General features: G+C 46.7%; 2 protein-coding genes and 2 long non-coding RNA genes across 6 annotated transcripts in view; 2 read left to right on the forward strand and 2 right to left on the reverse strand.

Annotated features, from left to right (window-relative positions):
* LOC135970650 (uncharacterized) overlaps positions 1-2,497 on the forward strand; it is a 17,564-nt gene extending 15,067 nt beyond the window's left edge. The window contains exon 3 of one of the 3 annotated variants that reach the window (XR_012433921.1): positions 2,402-2,497. This is a non-coding gene — a long non-coding RNA (uncharacterized lncRNA). Of the gene's footprint in view, positions 1-2,245 lie in introns of all 3 variants that reach the window. The other 2 variants (XR_010586448.2, XR_010586447.2) reach the window with 2 other exon arrangements.
* The window catches only part of LOC135970649 (uncharacterized), a 21,569-nt gene extending 968 nt beyond the window's left edge, over positions 1-20,601 (reverse strand). The window contains exons 1-4 of the mRNA XM_065544179.2: positions 20,129-20,601; positions 9,168-11,196; positions 6,607-7,559; positions 39-5,801 (exon numbers count right to left, since the gene is read on the reverse strand). Coding sequence (XP_065400251.1) covers positions 5,742-5,801; positions 6,607-7,559; positions 9,168-10,116 — 1,962 coding nt within the window. The 5' untranslated portion in view covers positions 10,117-11,196; positions 20,129-20,601 and the 3' untranslated portion in view covers positions 39-5,741. The remainder of the gene's footprint in view (positions 1-38; positions 5,802-6,606; positions 7,560-9,167; positions 11,197-20,128) is intronic.
* LOC141410123 (uncharacterized) lies at positions 11,135-19,530 on the forward strand. The gene is made up of 2 exons (XR_012433922.1): positions 11,135-17,754; positions 18,790-19,530. It is a non-coding gene; the product is annotated as an uncharacterized lncRNA (long non-coding RNA).
* On the reverse strand, positions 12,839-25,150 carry LOC102136468 (HLA class II histocompatibility antigen, DP beta 1 chain). The gene is given in 2 exon segments (XM_065544180.2): positions 12,839-20,392; positions 25,023-25,150. Coding segments are annotated over 2 exon segments (756 nt in total). The 5' UTR covers positions 25,123-25,150; the 3' UTR covers positions 12,839-19,736.
* Positions 25,151-26,538: the final 1,388 nt, after the last annotated feature.

Consider the following 26,538-nt stretch of genomic DNA (forward strand, 5'->3'; position numbering starts at 1 on the left):
AGAAAGGCAGGTATCAGTCACCTCACAGAATTTCTCACCTTTCTTGCTCCTTCTGTGTATGAAGATGCCCACTCCACAGATGATGAGCCCCAGCACGAAGCCCGGGGCTCCTGTCAGCGTCTTGCTCTGGGTAGAATCAGACTGTGTCTCTGTGAAGAACAGGCTCAGGTTGAGTGTCACCTCCAGCAGCTGCACCGCTGCTCACGTCCTGTCTGAGATCCTGGAGCCTGATGCAGAATATCGGCACGAGGACAGTGAGGGGGATACACCTTGCATAATAGCAAATTGAGAAACAGTCACTCTTTCAGTTCTGGAACAGAGGGTGTGACCTCAACAACAGACAAATGCAGATTCAATTAGTTGCCTTTCAAAATAACTAGAATAAGCTAAAAGGCTGAAGGAAGACAATAGTTCCCATGTGTAAGGTCAGTTCAGGAAGGTGTCTGCGTCCCTAGATTCTTGGACAAGGAGAGGAACTATGAATCCTTAGGACCTCCTAGGCTGGGACAGGCAAGTCTCCATTGCCCCCAGATTAAAACTACACTCAGGGTCTTGTACAGAAGAAAAATGGGGTCGGACATGGCCCCAGGGTATAGACGCAGAAGACGAGTGAACCCCAGAGCCAGAGAGTCCCTGCTTTCCAGAGGTGGAGTCTAGAGGGTCATCAGAGACTAGCTCACTCCACTCCACAGTGACAGGACTGTCCCGGCTGGGGTGCTCCACTTGGCAGGTGTAGACGTCTCCCTGCTGGGGGGTCATTTCCAGCAACACCAGGATCTGGAAGGTCCAGTCTCCATTACGGATGAGGCTGGTGGACACGACCCCAGCTGTTTCCTCCTGTCCATTCAGGAACCATCGGACTTGAATGCTGCCTGGGCGGAAATCTGTCATGTGACAGACGAGGAGGTTGTGGTGCTGTAAGGGCCCCTTCTTGGAGGGGGAGACGTTCAGCCTCGGCTGGACTAGGAGTGGGGAAGTGGAAAAGTGGAATAGCATTTGAGATTATTATTTCTTAGACATGCTCATTATGGAACTGATTTCTAGATGTTGAAAATAGGAATAATGGCCAGGCACAGTGGCTCACGCCTGTAATCCCAGCACTTTGGGAGGCTGAGGCAAGTGGATCACCTGAGGCCGGGAGTTCGAGACCAGCCTGACCAACATGGAGGAAACCCAGTCTCTATTAAAAATACAAAGTTAGCTGGGCGTGGTGGTGCATGCCTGTAATCCCAGCTACTCAGGAGGCTGAGGCAAGACAATCACTTGAACCCGGGAGGTGGAGGTTGCAGTGAGCTGAGATCGTACCATTGCACTCCAGCCTGGACAACAAGAGTGAAACTGTGTCTCAAATAAAAAAAAAAAAAAGAAAGGAATGATGTGATTAGGACAGTGGATACGGGGAGTACTGAGAAATAGAAATAGTATTGAGAAGAACAGGAGGCACACAAACTTACCAGTTTGTAGCACATCTAAAAGAAATCTTGTCTATTAGCCACTGATTAACAGCCTTTAGACAAAGAATATTTAATCAGCAGTGACACTACCTTATCTTTTGAGTGCTCTATCCTGATGTAAAAGATGAAAAATTTGCTCAAATAATTTCTTGAAATTAATATATATAAAAAAACAACATTCTCACGGTCTATTAATCCAATAACTATATTTCATAAATATACCAAGAAAATAAAGTGAGCTTGACATGACTTATTCTGCAAGTAAGCTATGGATTTTCTGGCCTTGCCTACACTCAAAATCCTCCTATTTACATAATATCCTGAGCCCCTACATGCTTAAATGGTAGAAATCCCATCCTTTTCCCTAAGTTCCTCCTCTACACTGTGTTGTCACATCCATTGAGGTTCTCACAGATAACCAGGTGCTGGCTGTGCCTTGGCACCTCTCTATTTTTGCCCCCTCTTTTTCTGCTGCTTACAGATCAATTTCCACGCTACCACCTGCAGCTTTTCCTTTGGACCTCAGCTGCCAGTACCCTTTTCCTCCACAGAAGGCAGAAAAGGGCCAACTGCCCCTAGAGAACAGCCCAATTACAGGAATGTTCCAAATCAGAGCTTCTAGGTTCTTATTTACTCTGTTCTTGAGAACACAAATACCCTGACGTGGGCCTGGGCCAGGTAAATCAACAGTTTTGAACTAACCCATAACACTTACTCCCTATGGTATTTTTGCCTTATGTCCAGGATTATCCACATTCACAGCCTCTTCCCTCAATGTGATTTTATTTCAGAAGCACTTGGCTCTCGCTCTACTTCAACCACCTCCATAAACTCAACATCCATCAGACTGGTCAACCCATGTCTGAATCCCAACTGTGGATTAAGTGGAACTTCTTCCCCATAGGTGTCCTGGGAAGCATGAAAATCATATGGGTGTCTGTTTTAAGGTCCCAGAACATTCCATGAGAAGCACTTTGCTCCATCTTCTTTGTCAGGAGCTGGTCAGCCTGGAGCACATCAGAGACCTCCAGGGGGCGCTGGAGCTAAGGCTTGATACCCATTGGCCTCATTTCTGACCCAGTTCAAATATATTTCACCAAGGCAAGGATTCCTGTTTGTTCTAGTTGCCTTTGCTCAATTACTTCTAGATTTGGGTGGGCATCCACACTGGAATGGCCAGGACTTCTATCCTCCTCCTTCCTCCGTCTCCCCTACCCCTTTGTTTTTCTCTATTCTAATTCATGCCCTTATTATGATTTTCCTGGACAATAGTAGTAGTTTCTTACCTCATCTCTCTGCCTCTGGTTCCTGCTCTTGTTATGCCCAGACTGTTTATTCCCCGAAGAAGACCACCAGAGTCCAGAGTCAAAGCTAAGCAGCAAGGATCTTTATTACAGGTTCGAACCTGGAGCTCTCACTTGCTCGTGAAACGAGACGGGCAGGAGAGCTCCCCTACTGAGCTCCGAACAATGTTATATAGTCTAAGGAAAGTAGGCATAGAATCATTATACATATTAGAGGTATGATTGGCTGGAGTTTGAACAAAGCGATTTGGCAAACTATGATTGGTTCCCGCCATTTCTGATATTTCAGTACAACCCTTGAGGCGGAAGAGCAGTTTTACACAAAGGCAGTTAATTATATTGCATCAGGTTGCACGACCAGTTTATGGCTATCTTGCTTAAACACACCTTGTGACCTGGCTATCTTACTTAAACATTCCTTGTGACCTGGCCTCAGAAAGAGAAACATGTACTTACAGAACTTACGAAACCTCTGGTACGTGCAAAGATTAGAGAGCAGAACAAGGGTGTAGCGGGTGGGGGGCGGGTACACATCTATCTTTGTGTCCTTTCATTTCTCCCTTCTCATAAGTAACTGGATGTCCAATCTTGGATTTCCAGAGTCTTATAATATAGCCTCACTTTCTGGGTGCAGGAGAGGCTGGTGATGGCTACGGAGGACCATTAGTTGGATGGTATCAAACCTTTCTCTGACAAATTGTAAAATTTTATTTACCACACAGGGGCCTATAGTGAATAGAAGTAGTAAAGACATTAGGGGGCCTAAAAGGGGTGCCAGAAGGGAAAACATTGAAGAGCTCCACCAATTGTTAGCGGCTGTAGTGAATTGTTTCTTTTTCATTTCTAAGCTTAGTTCGTGTAGGCGTTGGACTCTTTCCTCAACTAACCCTGACTCATTTATATAGAAACAGCATTCTTCTTTGAGGAACATACAGGTGCCTCCTTTCTCAGCCGTGAGTAAGTCTAAGGCTCTGCGGTTTTGAAGGGTGACCTGTGCTAGGGAGGTGAGCTGCCGCTGAAGGGAGGCTAGGGAATAGGCGGAGTCTTCCATAGCAACAGAGAATTGTTGTAACAGCTTGTCGTTTTCTATCATGGAGTGTTGTAGGGCCCCTCCTGCTAACCCCGCTGCGACGACAGAGGTGGTTAAGGATATTCCGGCAATTAGTGGTAGAAAAACTGCTCGTCTATGTCGCGCAGTTTTAGTTGGGGCGGTCCCTGCCCAGCCTATGAACTCTGCCGGGGTTAGCAGTGTCAGTCGGGGAACTAGGGTAACAGGGATACACAACTGTCCGTCAGAGATGCTTTTGGACAGAGTTTTTAACAGAGTCATATTACACCAGAAGAACACACCAGGGGGAGCATATATGGGACTATTAGGGTATGTAGCCGATTGGTTGCAGAGGCTGTTGCTAAATGCCGAATAACAATAGGGGTATTTCTCTTGGTATGGGTCACGGTACAGGGCTACATCGGGTATCGTGACTATCGATGAGTTAAAACCTGTATAGTTTGTGGGAGGGGAGGACAGAGGAACAGCCGTTAATGGTGGTCTTCCTAGGGTTGCACACATAAAGCAAGAGGACAGGTCGCCTAAACCAGTGAGGTTGGCGAATGCTAGCCCTTCCCGTAATAGAGTTAGCCAGGAGAAGGGCTGCAAGTCTTGTGATAACTTGGTTTCTTGCCTGTGGATTTGTGTGTGGATTAAGGGTTGAATCTGGACTAGACTTCTCCACAGATATAAATGGCTACTGGGCCAGGTACTAGTTGATGAGTAATATACTCCCCCATGTTGTGGGGTTGTCCACCGAGAGTCCCATGGGTCTCTAATTATCCAAGTGTAAGTGACGGGAGACTCAGTTTTGTAAAAATACCACCCTTGTCGTTCTCTCCAGTATCGGACAGAGTGCGTCTTACAGTAGCTATATGGGCAACCTGCACTCTGGTGCCACCAATAATTTTTACAATTATATTCAGTTTGATCATATTCAAAACAGATCATGGGTGTTGCTGGTTGGGCAATCTGGAACCTAGTGAAATTGAGGTAAACTATAGTATTACACCCTGAGGGGGGGCAGTCTGTGCTAGCTAGCAGTTTACCCGCTTGGGGGGTTTCCCCGGGGTGAGTTTTGTTTTCATAGAGCCAGAACCTCCAGACATAGGGATTAGACGGCGCAGCAGTGAGGAGAGTCAGATGCATAAGGCATAAAAGCATAGGTAAGCTAGACATGGTTATGGCTATGGGGATGACGGCGCAGGGTTAGCTTTAAGGGATTGTTCTTAGCTTTGTCTACAGTCCATGTAACCGGTGCTCCAGACGGCTCGAGAAGGTCGGATGTTGGGTCCACTGGTTTGACGTGTGTGTAGTGGATCCACGAAGCGATGCCTTCTACTTTGAGAGCGGTGGGAGTAGTCAGGAGTACTTGCAGTGGTCCTTTCCACCTGGGTTGAAGAGTTTCTTGCCGGTGGCGCTTGACTAGGACCCAGTCTCCCGGCTGGAACGGATGAGGCGTCGGCGGAGGTCCTGCCTCGTACAGTTCTCGTAGTCTGGGCCAAATTTCCTGGTGAATTTTCTGTAAGGCTTGTAAGGAGAACAGGAGCTCAGAGACATTTTCAGTTTCAGGTTTGAGTAAGTCATCTTTTAGACTGGGGACCAGGGGTGGGGGTCTGCCATACATGATTTCATATGGTGTGAGGCCTAGTCTGTAAGGGGTATTTCGGGCCCGGAACAGAGCGTAGGGGAGAAGTACTACCCAATTAGCGCCAGTCTCCATGGTCAATTTAGTTAAGGTCTCCTTCAGAGTCCGATTCATCCTTTCTACCTGTCCTGAGCTTTGGGGCCTATAAGCACAATGTAATTTCCAATTTGCCCCCAGAATGGAAGCCAAATCCTGACTTACCTTAGCAACGAAGGCTGGTCCATTGTCTGACCCTATTTGGACGGGAAAGCCATACCTGGGGAGGATTTCTTCCAAAATTTTCTTTGCTACAACCTGAGCAGTTTCTCTCTTAGTTGGGAACGCTTCTGTCCATCCTGAAAAAGTATCTACAAAGACAAGTAAGTACTGATACCCATATTTTCCAGGCTTTATCTCAGTAAAGTCTATTTCCCAATAGATACCAGGCCTAGTTCCTCTACACCTAATTCCTGTGGTGGTCTGGGTTTGGGGGCAAGCGTTGTTTAGTTGGCAGGCTTTGCAATTTGTTGTGACATCGCTGGCCAGTTCAGCTATGCGCCTGATTCTAAACTTGGCGTGCCTGATTAAGTCCATCATTCGCCGGGCACCCAGGTGGGTTGTCCGGTGGATGTGTTCCAACACCTGCCGTCCTAATTTTTCTGGTAGGATGGTTTGGTCATTTATATCAGTCCACCACCCATTTTTAACCTGTTTTAGTGGAAGCGTGTTCATCCATTCGCGATCCTGTTCGGTATAGTCGGGAAAACATGGCAAATTTCGCGGGCCAGGATCGGGGAGCTGGAGCGCGAGGAGCTGACTGGGAGCTTTTGCTATGCTCCTTGCGGTTTGGTCGGCTAAGAAGTTGCCTCGAGCAATTGGCGTAGTTGGTTTCTGATGCCCAGGGCAATGTACAATAGCCAATTTCTTTGGTTTCCACAAAGCAGTTAATAGAGCTAGGATCTCTTGCTTGTTTTTTATTTCTTTGCCTTCGGCTGTTAATAGTCCCCTTTCTCTGTAGATGGCCCCATGTATGTGCGCAGTAGCGAAAGCATAGCGGCTATCCGTGTATACTGTTAGTTTTTTCTCTGCCCCTAGGGTGAGGGCCTGTGTAAGGGCTATCAGTTCGGCTCTTTGGGCCGATGTCCCTGGAGGCAAGGGTTCTGCCCAGATTACCTCAGTCTCTGACGTTACAGCCGCTCCTGCATACTGCTGGCCTTGGTGGACATAGCTGCTGCCATCAGTGAACCAGGTGAGTTCTGTGTCGGGGAGCGGACGATCTTGCAGGTCCTCCCGCACCCCATGCACCTGAGCCAGTATCTCAGTGCACTCATGGGACGGGGCGTCCAAGTCTGGATTTGGCAGCAGTGAAGCAGGGTTTAAAGAGGTTGGGGGCAGAAAAGTTATTCTGAGGGGGTTTAACAGCAGTCCTTGATAGTGGGTGAGCCGGGCGTTACTCATCCATCGGTCCGGCGGCTGCCGGAGGACGCCTTCAATGGCATGCGGGGTTATAACGCGCAACTCTTGCCCCATGATAAGTTTATCAGCGTCTCGGACCATTAGGGCAGTCGCCGCGATTATCCGGAGGCAGGGTGGCCAGCCAGCAGCCACTGAATCTAATTTTTTTGACAAATAGGCAACTGGCCTCTGCCAGGGGCCTAGGTACTGTGTTAACACGGCTTTTGCAACACCCTTACTTTCATCCACGTATAAGTGGAAGGGTTTGGAGACATCAGGGAGCCCCAGCGCGGGGGCTGATAACAAGGCAGTTTTGATTTGCTGAAAGGCCAGCTCAGCCTCTTCCGTCCAACTGAAGGGCTGCCGTTCCTTTGTTGCCTGGTATAGGGGCTTGGCTAACTCAGCAAATCCGGGTATCCATAACCTACAGAACCCTGCCGACCCCAGGAATTCTCTCACTTGCCGTGTTGACTGGGGTCTAGGGATGCGTAGGACTGTTTCCTTTCGGGCTTTGGTTAGCCAGCGTTGCCCCCCTTTTAATAGGTACCCCAGATAAGTTACCTCCGACTTGCAGATCTGAGCCTTTGTTGCTGAGGCTTGGTAGCCTAGCTCCCCCAGAGTCTTCAGGAGGTCCTCAGTCCCTCGAACACAAGTTTCCGGGGACCTGGCCGCTATTAAGAGATCATCAACATATTGCAAAAGAGTTATTTCAGGGTGTTGCCGCCGGTACTCACCCAGATCTTCATGAAGGGCTTCATCGAACAGAGTTGGCGAGTTCTTGAACCCTTGTGGCAGTCTGGTCCATGTTAGCTGACCGTTGATGCCCCTCTCAGGATCCGTCCATTGAAATGCAAAGAGTTCTTGACTTTTGGGAGCCAGAGGAAGGCTGAAGAAAGCGTCTTTTAGATCAAGAACGGTATACCACTGTTTTTTGGGATGTAAGGCACTCAGAAGGGTGTATGGATTGGGCACAGTGGGATGTATGTCCATGACCCTTTTATTAACTTCTCTTAAATCCTGTACTGGCCTGTAGTCCGTACTGTTGGGTTTACGAACAGGTAACAGTGGAGTATTCCAGGATGAGTGGCAAGCCCGTAGGACTCCCTGGTCTAGGAGTCGGCGGATATGGGGCGTAATTCCTTCTCTTGCCTCCAGGGGCATAGGATATTGCCGAACCCGAACGGGGTCCGTCCCTGGCTTAACTTCCACAAATATGGCAGGTCGATGTTTAGCTAGCCCCAAGCCCCCAGTTTCTGCCCACGCTTCAGGGAAACGCTGGAGCCAAGAGTCAATTCCCTGATCGGGGGGCTTTTGCTCTTGATGGAGTCGGTACTCATCTTCTAAGGTGACAGTCAGGATAGATATTGGCCTGTTTTGGGAATCAGTTATCTTGGGCCCTTCTGGCTCAAAGTGGATTTGGGCCCCCATCTTTGTCAGCAAGTCCCTCCCTAGTAGAGGGCAGGGGCTCTCTGGGATGACTAGGAAGGAATGGGAGACTTTTCCCGTTCCTAAGTCTACAGTCCTCTGGGTTGTCCAGGGGTATTTTTTGATGCCTGTGGCCCCGTGCACCCAGGATGTTTTCTTAGACATTTTTCCAATTGGTTTGGTTAGGACTGAGCGTTCCACCCCAGTATCGACCAAGAAGCGAACTGGGGACCCCTCCACTTGCAAAGTTACCCTGGGTTCGGGGAGGGGGTCCGAACCCCGTCCTCCCTAGTCAGAGTCCTGGGTAACGAGTACGGAGGTAGGGTTAGCTGGTCTCCGTTTCTTTGGGCAGTCTTTAATCCAGTGGCCACGTTCCTTGCAATAAGCACACTGATCTTTTTCTAATCCTTGCCTAGGGCCTTGCTTTTTCTGCTTTCTGTTTTGGCCATTTCCTGCCTGGGGGAAAGCTGCTACTAAGACTTTGGTCATTTCTTTGGTTGCCTTGAACTGTTTTTCTTCTGGAGTATCCCTATTATTATAAACTCGCTGGGCCATCTGAAGGAGGTCCTGAATCTGCTTTCCCTCTAAACCTTCTAGTTTCTGGAGTTTTCTTTTAATATCTGGTGTTGCCTGGTTTACAAAGGACATTACTACCGCTGCCTGATTTTCCGGTGCTTCCGGGTCCATAGGGGTAAACTGTCTGAAGGCTTCCATTAATCTCTCTAAATACACAGCGGGGCTTTCTGTCTTACCTTGTAACACAGAATATACTTTAGCCAAATTGGTGGGCTTGCGAGCTGCAGCCCGGAGACCCGCCATTAGAGTCTGGCGATAAATGAGCAGTCGTCCCCTACCTTCTGCCGTGTTGTAGTCCCATCTGGGCCGGGTCAAAGGGAAAGCCGCATTAATGAGGTCAGGATTTGCAGTTGGCTGGCCGTCATCTCCTGGAACCAGTTTTCTGGCCTCAACTTTGATTCTTTCCCGCTCCTCCGTTGTGAACAGGATTCGGAGGAGCTGTTGACAGTCATCCCAGGTCGGCTGGTGAGTAAACATGACACTGTCTAACAACGAGGTTAGATCTTTGGGATTATCTGAGAACCGAGCATTTTGGGACTTCCAATTGTATAAATCACTGGTGGAAAAAGGCCAATACATGAGACGGGAGAGCCCGGTATCATCGAGCGATCCTATTTCTCTGAGAGGCAGGGCTACAGTGGAGTCAGGGAGTCGGGAAGCTTGGTCCCGCTGTACGCGGCCTCGTGTTCGGCCGGCCGGCCCCCCCAGGTTACTTTCACTCTCGGCTGCTTCCGCTTCTCGGTTTCCCTCTACGGAAGCACCACCCTGGGGGACTGGGTCCTGCGGGATAAGGTGCTGATATGGTGGGGGAAATGTGGGTTCTAACGTTAGGGGGTCCTGGCTGTCCGGCAGCACAGGGGCCGAGGGAGCAGAGGGAGTCTTTTGTCTTGTAGGTCGCGTTACTAGGACTTTGCAGGGCTCAAGGATGAATGGAGTTATCCAGGGTGGTGGGTTTTCCACAAGATCCTGCCACACTAGAATATAAGGAATTTGATCAGGATGTCCTGACTGCCCTGGCAGGAAAATCTTAGTTTTTACCTTAGTAATAATAGAGAGACAGAAAGTTCCTTCAGAGGGCCACCCTACGCCGAAAGAGGGCCACTCCGAACGGCAGAAAGTAACTAGCTTTCCCTTCTTTAGTTCTACGCTTAAGTTACGCCCCCGAGCCTTCACATCCTTAAAATTGGTAACAAGGAGTGAGAGCGGCGTGCTCTGGTTGTTGCCCATCTTTGGACTGCTCCTACAAAGAGAAGGGGGGACGAAAATGAGCGTGAAGCAGAGGGGAGTATCCGACAGGTCCGGTCCTGGAGGGGGAAGAAAAGGTTTTATGTTTCGTTTTGGGCTTACACTTAACACTTAACAATAACGGACAGACAGTAATAACGATGAGCATTCGCGAGCGCGTGTCGGACTTCCGACCTGAGTCAGACGGGGCAACCAAGGATGGAGGCCCCCAGATGGGCACTGGGGAACGTCTCCCACCAGTCCCGAGTGGCTGTCTTCTAGCGCGTCCGCCAAGACCGTGCCACTTACAGAACAGACCAATACAGATTACAGATTACGGATTTCGTGAAATTTCAGGGAGACAGACAGAGACAAAGACAGAGACAGTGACAAAGCCGGCTTACCTACAGATTAAGATCCGTTGACTTGGGGGTCTGGTGGGCTTGGGGGAAATCCCGGACGAGCCCCCATTTGTTATGCCCAGACTGTTTATTCCCCGAAGAAGACCACCAGAGTCCAGAGTCAAAGCTAAGCAGCAAGGATCTTTATTACAGGTTCGAACCTGGAGCTCTCACTTGCTCGTGAAACGAGACGGGCAGGAGAGCTCCCCTACTGAGCTCCGAACAATGCTATATAGTCTAAGGAAAGTAGGCATAGAATCATTATACATATTAGAGGTATGATTGGCTGGAGTTTGAACAAAGCGATTTGGCAAACTATGATTGGTTCCCGCCATTTCTGATATTTCAGTACAACCCTTGAGGCGGAAGAGCAGTTTTACACAAAGGCAGTTAATTATATTGCATCAGGTTGCACGACCAGTTTATGGCTATCTTGCTTAAACACACCTTGTGACCTGGCTATCTTACTTAAACATTCCTTGTGACCTGGCCTCAGAAAGAGAAACATGTACTTACAGAACTTACGAAACCTCTGGTACGTGCAAAGATTAGAGAGCAGAACAAGGGTGTAGCGGGTGGGGGGCGGGTACACATCTATCTTTGTGTCCTTTCATTCTCTCCAACTGACTTCACAGTCTTCCGAAAACAGATTTCCAGCCTTGTCATTTTCATTTGAAGATTTCTGAAGATTTAAAAAAATATTCAGTGTTCTGAGACTTAATCTGGCTACTGGGAATCACTTGGGAGCTGATTAAAAACATAGATCTCCAGACCTCCCCACCCAGGGAATCTGAATCTCTAGGCAGTGAGTCGGGGGGAATCTTTGCTTCACAGAGGATCTCAAGGAGAATCTTCTGAGCAGCGAGGTTGGGGACCTGCTGGCCAAGAGTGTAGCAGGACGAGCCGCAGACAAAACCTTTCAGACACCGAGTTGTAGAAGGAAGGGCTTTATTCAGCTGGGAGCATCGATCGGCAAGCTACTGCCTTAAAATCCGAGCTCCCAGAGTGCACAGTTTCTGTCCCTTTTAAGGGCTCACAACACTAAAGATTTCACATGAAAGCATCATGATTGATTTGAGCAAGCAAGGGGTACATGATGGGTTGCATGCACTGGTGGTCAGAGAGAAACAAAACAGGGCCGGGAGGGAGTTTCACTACGTTCTTTTATACAATGCCTGGAATCTATGAATAATATCGGTTTCTAAGTTATGAATTGATTTTTAACTACTGGGTTTAGGCCAGGCAGGCCCAGGCCTTGTTTTGGACCTGGCACCGGGCTGCCTGTCTTTGGTTTTACTTCCTTGTTTTTTTTCTTAAAACAGGTACTGAGTGTAAAACAATATAAAACAGTATGAGGGGGTCTCTCTCTCTCTCCTCAATATGAGAGGGTCTATCTCCTCAAGAGGAGAAACCCACACTCCTTAGACTGGAATCAGGGGGTCTCTGCAATCTGGCAGCTGATTACCATGAAAGAAAATGCTGCCACGTTGCTGATTTGGGCCTCTATGAAGTCTTAGTGACAGTTTTTGCAAATTTGGACACCTCTCTCAACCAATTACCTCAGCAACTTTCCTAAACCCATGTCATTCCTCATCCTTACTCAATGTGTCCATCTTCTCCCTCTTATTGGATGACATTCCTTCCACTTTCCCAGGAACAGAGGGATCAATGGTGTGACCTCCTGAGGCTCCTCCTCCTCCCCCTTCATTCTTTCCTCTCTAGGACAAAGGTCCTTGTTTAGTGCAAGGCTCACTAGTGCTTTTTGGTTTCCTTCACAGGATTTCTCTCTTGGCCAAATTAATACAGGGGTGGGTTATTAAAAGATTATTTTTAGGCAGCTAGAAAGGGTAAAAGTTCTTGGTGGAATTTGCCTTTAATAAAAAGCAGCCCAAAACCATTTTTTTCTCTAACAGAAAGCAGCCTGAAAACTCAGGCATAGATATGCAAACTAGAAGCTTTTATATGTAAATGCAAGCAGCTGTACCTGGAAGCCAGGTAATTCAATATGGCGTTCTCACTCTCTTTTCCTTCTATGTTTACAGGTGTCATGGCAGCCTCCAGGTTAAAGCCGTGTGCAGGTATCATGGCCACCACCAGGTGGAGGCTGTATTTGTATAATAAAAGACTAGGGTGGGAGGGCCAGTCTTTTTGCAGGTTATGTAAATGACACACCTGGTCAAACCAATCCCCTGAGCCCTATGTAAATCAATCACTGCCTCCTCAAGCCTTGTACAAAACCAATTGTGTTCCACTACAAACAGGAGACCCTCTCTTGGGCAACCTGCTTTCTCAGCATTAGGAGGCTTTTTCTCTCACTCTTCTTTTCTATTAAACTTTCCACTCCTAAACCCACTCCTTGTGTGTGTCCGTGTTGTGAATTCTTTTTTCGGTTATGGCAAAGAACCAGGGTATATATACCCCAGACAATGGAGCTGTTTCATTTTGGGAGCTCATCTGGGATCCGAATCAGAATGGAAGATAGAAACATCGGAGCGGTGAGTATGGAGCAAACCCTCAAATCTGTTCTTTAATTTCAAGGCTCTCTTCATACCAGTTTTCTTTCATGGATAACTTCACCATCGCATGAGGCTGGGAAAAGTCTTGGGGCAACTGAAAATTTCTGGCCAGGGTACACCCTGGTGTTACTCAAAGGCTTCTGTACTGAATCCAGACTCCGACAGCCTGTCCAGGCATTGGTAATGGATCTCCAGCTGTTGCAAAATTTTCCTTTCTTTTCTATCTGTGGTCACTATGTCTCCTGTCCTCTCTGTGTGTGCAATTTGCGGGAAGTTTTACAGTTCAGGGAAACAGTCATGTTAGGGAAGATAGGCAAATGCCACAGGCAGTAACTCTTACTCTATCCTGTCTCTGGTGAGCACATAGTATTTCTAAGCCAACACCACCACCTAGAGGAAATAGAAATCCTCTTCATCAGGCATCCTGTCGGTGTTTTATCGTTAACACTGCAGCTTCCAAATTCTTTCTTTCCATACCACTAGAAAAGCCTCTTCTGTGAATGGGAAAGCTCTGTCTTCAACAGTTAGGAGTAAAATGTCCTCTGCAGTGAAATTTTAGTTCTGATACGGTCCCATCGGCAGGAAAAACTGCCATTAGGTTCCCATGTTCATTTCTGTCTCCAGTTAGGACAGTACTTAATTAGCAAGGGGATTTTAGGTTCGGAAGTTAACCAGAGCCATTTTGCTAAGGGTAAATGTTTTAGCATGGTCCGTAATGGTAGGCAATCTAGCACATTGCCTCCATTAAAGGAGCCTACCCAAAGACGACATAGTCTCTCTGGAGATCCATTTTTTGGGGAGCCACACAGATCACACAAATTTAAGATGTCAAAGGGGATCACACAAGGTGATTAAGCTAAGGTTGTGTGGGTAAAGCATGATTAATCCCATCACTTAGCTTATCCAGTTCCATGGCTTGGAGGACCATGTATACAACCATGGGTGGCACATTTAATGCATTGCCAGGACCCAGGAACCAAGGAGAGAATACAGTAGGGAGGACACTTCCACTGTCTTCCCCTCCACCCTGGGTCACAATGAAAGAATGGGGACTGAAATGACACTTTTATTCTCACTTCTTTTTCTAGATAGGTGACAGACTAGCTTCAGCTTGCACCCCTCTGGAGTTCACTCTGAAACACTGGAACTCCTTTAACCTCAGGACTTTGAATAGAAAAGTGACTCATTTTCTTTTGCACAAGGGCATGGCATTTTTACGAAACCTTTGCAAGCATTGTAAGATCAGCCCAGCTTTTTAAATAGGTATATCAGATAGGCCTATAGAAAAGAATCCCCCAGAATTAGAAAGGTGGTTTCCAAGGGAACCATCTGAGAATTCCCCTTATTTGGGGTCACCAATGTGGGGGAAATAAAGATAAATCAGACTGTTGCTGTGTCTATGTAGAAAAAGGAAGACATAAGAAACTCCATTTTGATCTGTACTAAAAAAATTCTTCTGCCTTGAGATGCTGTTAATCTGTAACTCTAGCCCCAACCCTGTGCTCACAGAAACATGTGCTGTATTGACTCAAGGTTTAACGGATTTAGGGCTGTGCAGGATGTGCTTTGTTAAAAATGTGTTTGCAGGCAGTATGCTTGGTAAAAGTCATCTCCATTTTCCAGTCTTGAGTACCCAGGGACACAATGCACTGTGGAAGGCCGCAGGGACTTCTGCCCAAGAAAGCCTGGGTATTGTCCAAGGGTTCCCCCCACTGAGACAGCCTGAGATATGGCCTCGTGGGAAGGGAAAGACCTGACCGTCCCCCAGCCCAACACCCGTAAAGGGTCTGTGCTGAGGAGGATTAGTGAAAGAGGAAGGCCCTCTTTGCAGTTGAGATAAGAGGAAGGCATCTGTCTCCTCCTCAATCCCTGGTAATGCAGTGTCTCAGTGTAAAACCCCATTGTACATTCTACTTACTGACATAGTAGAAAACTGCCTTATGGCTGGAGGTGAGACATGCTGGCAGCAATACTGCTCTTTACAGCACTGAGATGTTTGTGTAAAGTCAAACATAAATCTGGCCTACGCGCACATCCAGGCACAGCACCTTTCCTTAAACTTATTTATGACACAGAGTCCTTTGCTCACATGTTTTCCTGCTGACCCTCTCCCCACCATTACCCTATAGTCCTGCCACATCCCCCTTCCTGAGATGGTAGAGATAGTGATCAATAAATACTGAGGGAACTCAGAGACAAGTGCTGACGTGGGTCCTCCGTATACTGAGCGCTGGTCCCGTGGGCCCACTGTTCTTTCTCTATACTTTGTCTCTGGGTCTTATTTCTTTTCTCAGTCTCTTGTCCCACCTGACCAGAAATACCCACAGGTGTGGAGGGGCTGGTCCCCTTCAACCTCAAGCTCCCTTTTCATTACAGGACCTTAGGCAAACAAAGGAAGACTTATGCCAATTTTCTGACAACCCCAATAGGTATATAGAAGCTTTCCAGAATTTAACTCAGGTGTTTCACCTTACATGGAAGGATGTTATGCTGCTCCTAAACCAAACTCTAACCGCAGTTGAAAAGCAGGCAGATTTGCAGGCAGCAGATACTTTCGGAGATGAGCAACATGTCTCCTATAATACACCAAAAGGGAAGAAAAGAGATAGGGAAAGTGAAAAAAATAGCAGAAACACCATTCCCAATAGGAAGGGAAGCAATTCCTCTTGACAACCCCAGTTGGGACCCCAATAGCTCTGCAAATGAATAGAAATGGAAGCGCTTTTAAATATGCATATTAGAGGGCCTATGAAGAACTAAGGCCTGACCTCTTAATTCCTCTCAACTGTCTATGATAGACCAAAAGCCAGATGGGAATCCTGCAGCTTTTATGGAAAGGCTGAGAGAAGCACCAATAGAAAGGCTGAGAGAGGCACCAATAGAGCACACTTCCTTAGCCCCTGATTCAGTCAAGGGATGGCTCATTCTAAAGGACGAGTTTATTACACAGGCAGCTCTTGATATTAGAAGGAAACTGTAGAAGCAAGCTATAGGACCAGATAGCTCCTTGGAAAACCTCCTGAGGGTGGTCACTTATAATAGGGACCAGGAGGAGGCCCCAAAAAAGAGAAAGCTCAGGAGAAAGACAGAGGCTCTAGTAGCAGCTTTGCAGGCTTGCAAAGTCCAGGATCCGCGAGGTGCATCCGCTAGTTGCTATCAGTGTGGGAAGCCAGGGCATTTTAAAAAGGAGTGCCCAAACAGCAAGAGGAAGACACCTCAACCTTGTCCAGCCTGTGGTGGAGACCACTGGAGATCAAACTGCCCCCAGAGACGGAGGTCACTGGGGTCAGAACCCGTCTCACAGATGGCCCAGCAGGACTCATGGGTCCCGGAGCTCAAACCCCAGCTCCAGTGGCTCAAACTGCCATTGCAGCACAGGAGCCGCCAGGTGATTCTGGAAATTGAAGGAAGGAAAGCATACCTCCTTCTAAACAGTAGAGCCAGCCTCTTTCTCTTTTCTCCTCTTTAATCCAGGCCGCTCTTCTTCCCATAGCATGATTGTAAGGAGTCTCAGGAAAAACTCTATTTCAATATTTTTCTCAACTTCCTAATTGCAGTTAGGAGGACCTATTGTTTACATATGCTTCCAAGCCGTTTTCACTATGGCTCTACCAGTCAAAAAAACCTCCAAATTAACCTTAGGAAATAATTTAGCTGTTTACACCCCACATAATGTAGCAGGATTACTGTCCTCTAGGGGAGCCTTTAGCTAACAAACAGCAGGTAAAGCAAGAATACATAAAGGCAGGGTAAGTAGTAGTCACTCTAAATAATGTCTCTCCCAGACACAAGCACTCAATTAACTGAACTAATAGCTCTTGCAAGAGCACTTAAATTAAGCAAGGGAAAGATAGCTGCTTAGCTCTCCGTGTTCATGCTGCTATTTAAAAGGAAAGACATTCTCTCACCACTAAATGATCTCCTATAAAATATCACCAGGAAATTAACAGGTTATTATCCTCAGTTTTCCTTTCATGAAAAATAGCAGTAATGCATTATAGGGAGCATCAAAAGGGAACAGATGATGTAGCCAAAGGAAATAGGTTAGCTGACCAGGGAGCTAAACCAGGGCAAGGAAACCTCAAGGCATTAACACACTTCAAGCCCTTTTAATCTCAGAAGCCTCCATAAGAGAATTTAAACCTCAGTATTCCCCTGCAGAAATAAAATAAGCCCTTTCTCAAGGGTATCCCAGCCCTGAGGATGACAAACTTTGTTTACCAGCCTCCAGTCAATGGGAAGTCCTTAAAATCCTTCACCAAGCTTTTCATGTAAGAAAGGGTAAAACGTATCAATGAGCTCAGAGACTGTTTTCAGGCAGAAAACCTCTAAGTTTAAAAATGTAAGCTCTCTAGCTCACTTCCAACAGGAATTGGCACAACTAGCAAAAGGCCAACCCCAGGAAATTGGACCACCTTTACTTAGCCAGAAAATTTGGTATTAGTGAAAACTCATCTTTCTCTCTCTCTCCTTCCCTAAGCCAAGTGGGAAGGGCCCTACACAGGTCTTCTTTCAACCCCCTCAGCAGTAAAAGTTACAGGTATCAGCTTCTGAATTTATCACACTCAAGTCAAAGCCTGAAAAGCTGAGGGAGCAACCTTTGACAGCCCAGAGGAACATCCTGAATATCAATGTGGAGAAATAGAAGATCTTAAGCTGAAAATCATGAAAGATAAGTAAATGAGTGAGGGCTACTCATCTTAGTGCCATTCCTACCTCACCAGGTACTGTTTATCATTTCTACCTTTCCTCTCAATATTCACTGTCCAGTATTAGAACTTATTTTTAATGCATATTTGCAGGGAGATTTTAATTATACATGGGACTGCATTTGTTACTTGTAAATCCCCAAAAGGAAACATATCTTGGCAAGTAAAGTTTTAAACAGAAATTATTTACTACACCACTTTTATGGGAATTATTACAGTCATGCTATTATTTGCAATAGAACTATATACTGTGGCACTCACAATGTGGAATTCTGGTTGTAAAATTCTAATTGCTGTAATATTTTGCCTAATTATCATCTTTATGACAGAATTAATAATTGCAGGAAGGATTTGGTCAAGTTTGTTTTGCTTACAGCAGGAGTAATAGTTACAGACAAGAAGTAAGCATGGAAGTTTTACTATCACTAAGTTTGATATGACTTTTTATTGAAGACTGGTAATATGGTGCACTCTAAGCTATGGAAAGAAGGTTAGAAAGAAAGAGATTTTATATAAGAAACGATCTTGTATAGTAAATTCTTGTCCTAAAAGGAAATGACTGGTTGTTTAAAGGAACTGGTTGTTTAAAGGAAGGATGTTTAGGACAAGTCAGAAAGTTGAGTATGCTGTAAGAGGGTCTGTGAAAGTCATGAAAGAATTTAATAATTAAGGAATTTAATAATTAAAGGAAAGGAATTGCCAAGATTAGCACCAAAGTTATTTTAGCCACCCAATAACATATTTTCCCAATCATATCATAAGTTATAAAGAATGGCCTAAACTTAAAATTACGCCCTAGTAGCAAGTCAAGGGGGAAATACATGTTTTTCGCAAAGGAAATGTTACTTTTATAACCTTTCTGGTGATGTACAGCGACATCTAGTGGAGACAAACCAGTATTACAATCTATTGGTGTAACTAACAGGTATCAAACTCTACTGTCATAGTTATGGTCTGTAGGACCCCTACTAATAGTGGTAATCTTAATACTCATATGGTAACCCTATATTTTAAACCTTCTTGTAAAATTTATCTCTTTTTGCCTAGAAGCAATCAAACTTCAAATGGTGCTGCAAACAAAGCCACACACGGACATGTCATTCTGCCAAGAAGCCTTAGATCAACCTTAGGAGAAGCCCCAACTGCAGCCCCCAACACGACGCCCCTTTTCAGCAGGAGGCAGCCAGAAAGAATCGTCATCCAATACCCCCTAACAGCAGTTATGGTTACGTCTCCTGAGGGAGGAAATAATACAGGAGTTATTAAGAAATTATTTTTAGGCAGCTAGAAAGGGTAAAAGCTCTCAATGGAATTTTCATTTAATAAAAAGCAGCCCCAAACCATTTCTTCTCTAACAGAAAGCAGCCTGAAAACTCAGGCATAGATATGCAAACTTGAAGCTTTTACATGTAAATGCTGGCAGCCGTACCTGGAAGTCAGGTACATCCAATATGGCGGTTCCCACTCGCTTTTCCTTGTCACCACGTTTACAGGTGTCATGGCAGCCTCCAGGTAAAACCACATGTACAGGTATCATGTCCACCACCAGTTGGAGGCCGCATTTGAATAATAAAAGACTAGGGTGGGAGAGTCAGTCTTTTTGTGGGCTATGTAAATGACACAATTGGTCAAACCAATCCCCTGAGCTCTTTGTAAATCAATCACTCAAGTCTCTGTACAAAATCGATTGCATTCCACCACAAACCGCAGACCCTCTGTTGGGCAACCCGCTTTCTCAGCATGAGGAAGGATTTTCTCTCTTTTCTATTAAACTTTCCACTCCCAAACCCACGCCTCATGTGTGTCTGTGTCGTGAATCTTCTCGGCCATGACAAAAAACCAGGGTATATACCCCAGACAATGGAGCCGTTTCAAAATCACAATGTCCAGTTCCCAGGATCCAGTCCTATGCTCCTCCCGCTGGGTCCCCTCTCCCTGGGTGGTCTCATGTAGCCCAGGCCCCTCCCTGGCCGCAAACTCTTCTCTCTACCTGCCCATCAGACCATCCATCTGCCCCTCAAGCATCTCAAACCCAGGGGTCTCCCTGCAGGTTTCTTCTCTGCATGGCCTGCTGTATCATCTCCACCTCCATCTCCACACCACACCCCTGCACGCTGTCCTGTGACCTTTCCCCTCACCCCACCTGCAGTCAGCTGCCAGGCGTGATGAAGTCCCGGAGGTCTCTCTCCCTCCATCCTCCTCACTCCATGCTCAGCCCAGTCTCCGTGCTCACCCTCCTGACAAACTCCGGTTGGGCTCCTCCCATCAATTCCCAGCCCAAAGTCCCCTTCGCTCCTGGCACTAAGGTCGCTTAGGCCGGCCCAGCTGCCCCTACTCCCTGGACCCGGCCCCCATGGCCGCCCCAGGAGCCCTGGTCCACAGCCCTCACCTGGGCGCTGCCGGATGAGTGGCTCCATCAGCTTGTACTTGTGTCTGCACACCTTGTCCACCTCGGCTCGCTTCCGTTCCATAAAGTCCTTCTAGCTGTTCAAGTACTCGCCCGTGGGCCGCCCCAGCTCCATCACTGCTAGGAACTCCGCCACTGCGCTGTCTAAATGCACGTAATCCTCCCGGTTGTAGATGAGCCCGTCCACAAAGCGCTGAGTCCCATTGAACGGGTAGCATTCCTGCCGTTCCTGGTACACGGAATTCTCTGTGAAGAGGGTGGAGAGATGGGGGTGGTGCCACCCCCAACAACACCCCCTCCTCAATATTAGCTATTTCCTCAAATCTTCCCACTCAGGGCTGGATTTAAAAATACGATTTTTCCTACTACCGAGTTCTGTGGTCCCAGGCAGGTCACAGACCCTCTCCAGGCCTCAGTTTTCTCACCATGCAGTGAGAGGATTTGCTGAAAAGAATGAGACTCACTGCTCAGGGTGGCTGAGTAATCATTAAGGAGAGGCCCACGCTGAAGGGAAAGCAGCCCCTTCTGCTGGCGGCTGGAGGAGGAGAGGGAAATATTTCATGTGAAGTCTCAGGGAGGAGCAGAGTCTCATCAGGGGGAGGGTCCCTCAGGCAAAGAAACAGAAGGCGTGGGAGAAGCTGGGGACCTGGAGGCTGGAGCTGCTCCCCGTACCCAACTTCCTGCCTGACATTTCCATCCTGATGTCAGTCCTGGCTCAAATGCCACCTTCTCCAGGAAGCCCTCCCTTCCTTCTTTCCCTTTCTACAGCTAGGTGCTCTCTTTTCTCTGCCAGTTTCTTGAGAATACTCAACTTGCTCTTGCTGTTCTGCATGCTGGAAATGTAGAAATGCATTTCCATGAATTTCCTTTCCCTTCCTTCCTTCCTTCCTTCCTTCCTTCCTTCCTTCCTTCCTTCCTTCCTTCCTTCCTTCCTTCCTCTCTCTTTCTCTTCTTTCTTTCTTTCCTTCTTTCCTTCTTTCTTTCCTTCTTTCCTTCTTTCCTTCTTTCCTTCTTTCCTTCTTTCCTTCTTTCTTTCTTTCTTTCTTTCTTTCTTTCTTTCTTTCTTTCTTTCTTTCTTTTTCTTTCTTTCTTTCTTTCTTTCTTTCTTCTTTCTTCAGAGCATTCCTTCCTTCCTTCCTTCCTTCCTTCCTTCCTTCCTTCCTTCCTTCCTTCCTTCCTTCCTTCCCTTCCTCCCTCTCTCTCTCTCTCTTTCTTTCTCTCTCTCTCTCTCTCTTTCTTTCTTTCAACGGAGTTTCACTCTGTCGCCCAGGCTGGAGTCCAGTGACACAATCTCGGCTCACTGCAACCTCCGCCTCCCGGGTTCAAACAGTTTTCCTGCCTCAGCCTCCTGAGTAGCTGGGATTACAGGCGTGAGCCACCACGCCCAGATAATTTTTGTATCTTTAGTAGAGACGGGGTTTCACCATGTTGGCCAGGCTGGTCTCGAACTCCTGACCTCGATATCTGCTCACCTCGGCCGCCCAAAGTGCTGAGATTACAGGCGTGAGCCACCGCGCCCGGCCAGAAATGCATTTCTTAAAACTTCTTCAAGTTTGCCATAAGAAAGACAATGTAGCCTGAAAGTTAATTTTCACTTTTCAAACATGGCTGTAGAAAGACTTGATCTCAAAATACCTGGAAAATATCTTAATCGATGAAAATCACCAGAACAACCAGAATACTAAGTGGCTGGACTCCTTTAGGTTTAGAAGCATTGATGGTGTCATTTTTACATAAGAAGTGTGGCAGCCTTTTCCACCTGTGGTTCTTCCTAGGGAGCACCATGGCAGTGTCCAGCAGGTGCATGTGTATACGGAAGTAGCAATGACCTAGCACATGTCTGCTTGCTTCTGTCTGAGCCTCTTCAGTCCTGATCTGTTCCTGATCACAGTGGAGAAATTAAGGTGCTGTGATTTGCACACAGCAAATTAAGATTTGTTTTGGACACCTGTTTCGTGTTCTACAAATTTACAACTCACGTTTGTTAACTCACCCCTCACAGAAGATGCACAGCTGGTGGCAGAGGACAGTGGAGAAGGGGTGGTGCTGGGCTCAGGGGCACCATACACTCGGCCTGTAGTTTCCAGTGTCATCTCTAAGGCAAGATCCCAGGACTTCAGATATCCTAACCTGCTTCTTCTCCCGGTGCCTTGGGCTCCAGCCTCCTAAACACCTAGGCCCGTCGCCCCCAGCCCCTTTAGTCCACCTCTCCCTATTCAACTGCCGCACTCTGAGTGTGTATCCTCTCTTTTTGTCAGTCTTTGTTTCTCTTCCTCATTCACCAATACGAGAACACGTTTTAGTCAAGAGTAAGAATTTCAAAACTTTCCTTTGCAACATTTAACTTTTTAAATGGAATTTTACCTGCAAAGCAGACATAAGTGACGAGTGTACGGTGGAATTTGAAACCTTCATTTTTTTTTTTTTTTTTGTATATGGGAAACTTTATCCTGTTTGTGGGACCCTTGACAATTGAGTTACCCAGAGCACAATATGAAAATCAATGATCTGAGTGAATTCATCTCTCACTCAGAATGGGATATATTAAAATATAATTGCAGAAAGATATAAGGGAGGCCATATGGGTAAGAAAAGGAACATGTCCCAAGTAGGGGTTCCAGTTCTTGCACTACGATTGATTACTAAGTTATCTTGGGCAAGAAACAACCTTCTAACTCTCAAATTCTTGAAAGGCAAAATAGTAATAACACTATTTACCTAGTAAAATTGCTGTGAGAACCAAATGAGCTCACATATGTAAAATACATAGTATTGTATCTGTCACTGCTCAATCCATGTTAATTAGTTCCCTTCCTCTTTTCACTGTGTGACCTGTTTGAATAGGAGCAAAATTCTAAATAAATGCATATGAAAAACGAACTGGATCAGCTTATGAGCTACTGGAAAACCTCAGGAAGACTTTCCACGGGCACTAGACCTTAATGGTTGAAAAGTGTTGGCTGTTTGCTGACTGGATCTTCCCACCTGTCTTCTGTGCTAGTGATTTTATTTGAGGGCTTAGATTAACAGAAGAGTAAGTACTCAAAGACTCAAATGCACAATGAGCTTCTGCAAGTGCCAGCTGGTGTGACAGGAGGACTCAGGAGTGTGGCCCTAATGCCTGGGGTAGTGGGTGGGGTGAGGTAAGAATCTCAGCAGTAAAAAGCCCATTTTAAAGCCTGTCAGAGACAAAAGGGTGTTGCCTCCAGGAGGCTGGTTTTTCCACCTGCTGTGTCATCTCCTGCTCCCTAGGTGGTGTCTCAGCCAAGCTTTTCTCCACCCTCCCCTCCCTCACTTTAAGCCACAGCCTGGCTCCTTGTGCCTTTCCTCTTGTGCTCTGTTTGAGGATGGAGATGTGTGTGGAGCTGGAAGAGCATGCGGGGAATTGTAGAAATGGCTCTGTCCACTCTACCCACTCCCTATGGCTCCAGCTCTCCCTCCAGCAGGTTTTGATTGAATGTTCATTCTATGCAGGGAGCTCTGGTAACCCACCCTCAGTCCCTGTCACATGGCTCCACTGCCTCATCTCATTCCCCCACCAACCTCAACCCAGTCTTTGCCCCTCCACCTGTTCACTGCCCAGCATCATCACACTCCCTCCTGTGCTTTCTGCTACCCTGCACCTTGAGGTTTCCATGGCGTTTCCCAACACCACCCCTCATCCTACAAACAACTCTACCTATGGGCACTGTTGCTATGGACCTCCTGCTGGACACTGTTCAGTGTCACCAGTGCTGCTCCAGCCTCCTTTCTCCCCAATCTCACCCCTCTCCAGTTTCCAGAGCTGAGCCGTCTTGCTGGTTAGTTCTCAGCACTCCTCTGTGACTACAAGTGCAGGTTCTCCACCCTTTCCTGGACAATGAACCTGAGGTAACAGGTGAGGGACTCTGGGGTTTGAGGGGCTGTCCTCAGGAGATTCGAAGGCTGTTATCCTGGAAAATGGGGAGGTGACATGAGGACAGTACTTTCTAGGTAGGTCCTAGGTGGATGTGGAACGGTCTCAGAGGAAGGGTCTATGCAGAAAGGTGGAAGTCAGTGGAAAAGTAAGGCACCTACTTTGCAGTCCTTCCTCTCAGGGTGTTGATGTAAATTTGGGCCAGAAAGGTAAGAATATTCTGAGAGGAAAACAATGGGTCATAGAAGCCATAATATTACACCAGCCACAAGGAGACAGCAGGAGACAGAGGTTTTTCCCTTGGTTACTGCTTCCTTGGCTGTCTGATAACCTACATTCAATCTCTTTCACGTACTCACACATCCTTATCTCATTCTTCTGACAAGTTTCAACCCACCCTGATATTCTAACCAAGTTCTGGGGAGGCTGGGAGAAATACTTTCAACGAGAGTGCCTTCAGGGGCTCAAACCTGTCCTCCTCCCTCCCATCTTGCCTTCATTGTCCAAGGGGCACGGGCTCCTGCTCCACCCTGGAGAATGACAGGCATTCTCCATGAGCACTGAATCCTCAGTGATCCTTGGAGCCTGGACACACCGGCTAAGGGCTCTCTGCCTGAGTCGCCTCAAGGTTGGATGCAGATGTGAGCATACCCAGGAGCCTGCACTTGCCAACCTCTCTCTCTCTGCAAACCTTGTCTGTCCAAGGTTATCCTGAACCTCTTGGCCCCATTTCCCCATAGACAAGCATCCTGACCCCTGGGCTCCTTATTTACTGTGTCCATGTTCCTGGAGAGACAATAGACCTGCTGGATAGCAACCTGTCCTATAGGAGGTGAGTTTGATTCTCCAGCTGTGATAGAAGGACACTAGGCTGTGGCAGGAGCCCCACATGCTGTCTCAGAGTCTGGTTCCATGAAGAGAAAGTCCCCTAGGAATTGTTCCCTGAACCAGACCCTCCAGGAATGGCAGCTCTGCTCTTACCTGGAGTGGCCCAGTCCTGGACCACAGATATGAGCAGCACCATCAGTAGTGCTGTCAGATCCACTGTCCAGGGATGCCCTGAAACCTGCAGGATCATCATGGAGCTGGAAAAGGATAGCAGAATGAAGAGAGCTGCAATCAGGAAAATAAAGACTCATTAAAAGAAGCTCCTGTCTGAAATATTAGAGACCATGAACCCAGGTAGTCTTCTGTGACCCTGGGATTGGACAGACTCTGAGAAAAGAACCAATGGGCACTGAGCTTTGTATGAGTCATTGCTCACTGGGCAGAAAGTTGGTATGAAAGATCTGACAATATGGAGCTGGTGATGCTGTTAAGATGACAGATGGAGAACAGTGACACTCATTTTAACCAGTGAGAGTCATGAGTTTTGGGGAGATGATGTGTTTTCTTTGCCCTGAAGGTGATCTCAGATATTCTGCTGACCCATCTATGGGCATTACCATTTCCTGAATTCTGCCACACCTCACACACCCACAGGACATGGCCTGGTGTGGAAAAAATGCTATCTCAGTGTGTAAAAGGTCATTCAGTGGCATGATTTAGAGAGATTAGAGTACCCATTCCAGAACTGAAAATGAGGCCTGGAGTCTGTCTTGACTTTGTTCAAGGCCATGCTTCAGATTAGCGCCCATTCATATTTTCTTTCTCCCACATGTCTGTGGGTCCTGAGATGTGCGGAGGATACTGCCTCCTTCCATAGGACCGTCTTCGGGATCAGTAGGGCTCAATCTAGGGACCTTACACCTGGGAGCATGGACACACCACCTACACGACCATGTAAGTATGCAGCTTTAAGGACACTGCCTCTCTTGGACTTCAACACTTTGTCTTCAATATGGGGATGATATAACCTGCCTTTACAGCAGGGCTCTTAAGATCAAATTAGATCAACAGATCTGTAACTGCTTTGGAAAAATGAGACTATAAATTATACAGTGAATGAGGAAGAAATGAAAAAAATGTCATAAAAGACCCTACCTTTTCCAAAACATCTGATTCTGTTGTGTTTATACTGAATAGTTTAGTGAATTTTCAAAGAATATTACTCCTTAATTTAAAGACCTATAAATGTGATCCTGTACGACCTCCTAATTTAATAAAGAAAATGTAAAAGTGGCTTCATTTATTTATATAAACATTAAAATTTAAATAGAATACTAGCATGTAAAATTCAAGAGAACAAAATAATTATGCAGTAGAAGGGGTCAGTATAGGATTGTGGGGAAAAAGCTCAGGTTCCCTGCCATAGTCACCAAGACAGCATGGTACTGGTATAAAAACAGGCACATAGACAAAGGTAACAGAGTAGAGAACCCAGGAATAAACTCAAATACTTACAGCCAACTGATCTTCAACAAAGCAAATAAAAACATAAAGTGGGGAAAGAACACCCTTTTCAACAAATGGTGCTGGGATAATTGGTTATCCACACGTAAGAGAATGAAACTGGATCCTCATCTCTCACCTTACACAAAAACCAACTCAAGATGGA

This window comes from Macaca fascicularis, chromosome 4 (genome assembly GCF_037993035.2).
Source record: "Macaca fascicularis isolate 582-1 chromosome 4, T2T-MFA8v1.1".
NCBI lineage: Eukaryota > Metazoa > Chordata > Mammalia > Primates > Cercopithecidae > Macaca > Macaca fascicularis.